This window comes from Pygoscelis adeliae, unplaced genomic scaffold (genome assembly GCF_000699105.1).
Source record: "Pygoscelis adeliae isolate BGI_AS28 unplaced genomic scaffold, ASM69910v1 Scaffold297, whole genome shotgun sequence".
NCBI lineage: Eukaryota > Metazoa > Chordata > Aves > Sphenisciformes > Spheniscidae > Pygoscelis > Pygoscelis adeliae.
In genome coordinates this window covers 316,895-318,823 of record NW_008825211.1, presented here as the reverse complement: position 1 = coordinate 318,823, position 1,929 = coordinate 316,895, and the positions used below count along the sequence as shown (strand labels likewise).

Here is a 1,929-nt window from a genome sequence, read left to right as displayed (position 1 = left end):
AGCCGGGCTCGGCAGCCCGGACCCCCCTTTGCACCGCAGCCCCGTGTCTGAGCCCACTTGAAACTCCAGCGGTGGGAGGTGCTGGGGGATGCAAGGCAGGGGTGGAGGGACCTGGGCACACAGCACCCCATCTGCCCCAAATTTGGGGAGTCTGTCTGTGGGTTAGGGGTATTCGCTGGCACAAGTGGGGAGCACAGCATGCGGGGCGGGGGGGGGGTATAGCAGCCTGAGCAGCGCGGTCACTAAATATCTCACGCCGGGGCGTCCCTGGGGACGGGCGCTGACGGGTGGGTGCTTTGGTCCCCTCAGGGGTGCACTGCGGGAACCACATCACCTCCCACGGGCTGGCGCTGAACTGCTGCACCGACCTCACCTGGTTCGACCACATCGTCCCCTGCGGGCTGGAGGGGAAAGGCGTCACCTCGCTCAGCCGCGAGCTGGGGCGGCACGTCACCGTCGACCACGTCCTCCAGCCCTTCCTCGACTCCTTCCAGGAGGTGTTCGACTGCACCTTGGTCTTTTCGGAAGACCCCGGGGACTAGGAGAGCCGCGGCACCTCGGCTGGGTGTTCCGGCAAACCCTCGGCGCGGCCGGCGAACGGCGTGGCAGCCGCCTGGGGCTTTGTTGCGAGACCAGAGCTCTCGTGCCTTTGCCTACGGACCGTGTGTGAACGGTAGCAGAGGGGTTTGCGCTGTTGCTTAAACGTCCAAACCTCCATCGGGGCTGCTCTTCCCCGCCCCGCGGGTCTCCGTCTCACGGCCGAGACCTCCAAGGGTACCACGGCCCCGTCACTCGCTGGGGAAATGCCCAAACAGGCGCTTTTGTGTGTTTTTTCTGCCTCTCTTCCCCCCCCCATAAATCGAAAATTTGGGGGAGCACTCATGCACCCTTTGGACAAGAGGAAGTGGGAAGCGGGTTGGTCGAGTGTCTCTCCCTCACCGCCAGGTAAAGAGGCCGATTTTCTATAAAGAGAGTTGCTGGGAAGTTTGGCTGCCAATCCTTTGTTTGTTTATCCCAAGACTTTATGAATAACGACCTTTTTCTCACTCTGCGCCCAGAGAAATCCTCGCATGGCAAAGGTCCTCGCCGGGGTGTTGGGGCGGGTGGAAAAAATCGCTGATAAGAGGCTGTAAACGGTGGTTAAAAGTCCACCGGAGCGATGCCGATGCGGTGGGAAAGCGGGAGGAGGAGGAGGGGAAGGGGTTGGGGTGCCCGAGGAGAAGAGCCACAGCCATCCCGGATCCCGTGGGACCGCACAGGCTGGGTCCCTGGTGCTGGAGGAGATGTCGCCGTGGCCCGTGCAGGCGGCGTCGGCTCCTCCGAAATCGCTGCCCTGGCTGCAGCATCCACGTGGGCTCGCAGCAGCCGTCCCGGGCGAAGGGACGCGGCCACCCTGGGGTCCCGATGGCACCGGGGTCCGTGCCCATCAATGCAAACCTATAGGTAGACACATATAAACTGATTTAAATCTAGAGGTTTCTTAAGGGGTAAGAAGCCAACCCGAGACTGAGCTCCCCGGGGCTGCCTGTTGCCCCTCGGGGATGCTGACGGCTCTCCCGGTGCATGGGCAGGAGGGGTAGCGCCCGGTCTGGGCTGTCCGAAACCTTCCCCCGTTTGCGTGTGGCACGGCCACGGCCGCTTCCGAGTCCCCCGTTGCTGGCAGACCCGAAGCCTGTGCTGGAGGCACTGGTCACGGGCGGTTGGGAGCAGCCCCGCAGCCAGACGGATGCTTTGGGGGTCAGGAGAAGTGGAAAATGGTGAATAAAGTCCCCGCGCCCCGCTCGGAGCAGGACTTGACCCCCCACCCGCAGCCCCTCACCGCTGCTCAGGGTCTTCTTTCTGCCCCGCAAGCTTTAGGGTTTCTCTGCCGCTGCGGAGCGCTGGCGGCTCCCCGTGAGCCACCCGTGGGGGCCTGCCCCGGGGCCCCCC

At 64.0% G+C, this 1,929-nt stretch overlaps 2 protein-coding genes across 2 annotated transcripts in view; both read left to right on the top strand.

The window, feature by feature from the left end:
- Positions 1-984, top strand: part of LIPT2 (lipoyl(octanoyl) transferase 2 (putative)) — a 7,129-nt gene extending 6,145 nt beyond the window's left edge. The window contains exon 2 of the mRNA XM_009329032.1: positions 310-984. Within this exon, the coding sequence (XP_009327307.1) occupies positions 310-542 (233 nt within the window). The 3' untranslated portion in view covers positions 543-984. The remainder of the gene's footprint in view (positions 1-309) is intronic.
- Positions 882-1,929, top strand: part of PGM2L1 (phosphoglucomutase 2-like 1) — a 75,500-nt gene continuing 74,452 nt past the window's right edge. Inside the window, exon 1 of the mRNA XM_009329031.1 lies at positions 882-945. Coding sequence (XP_009327306.1) covers positions 882-945 — 64 coding nt within the window. The remainder of the gene's footprint in view (positions 946-1,929) is intronic.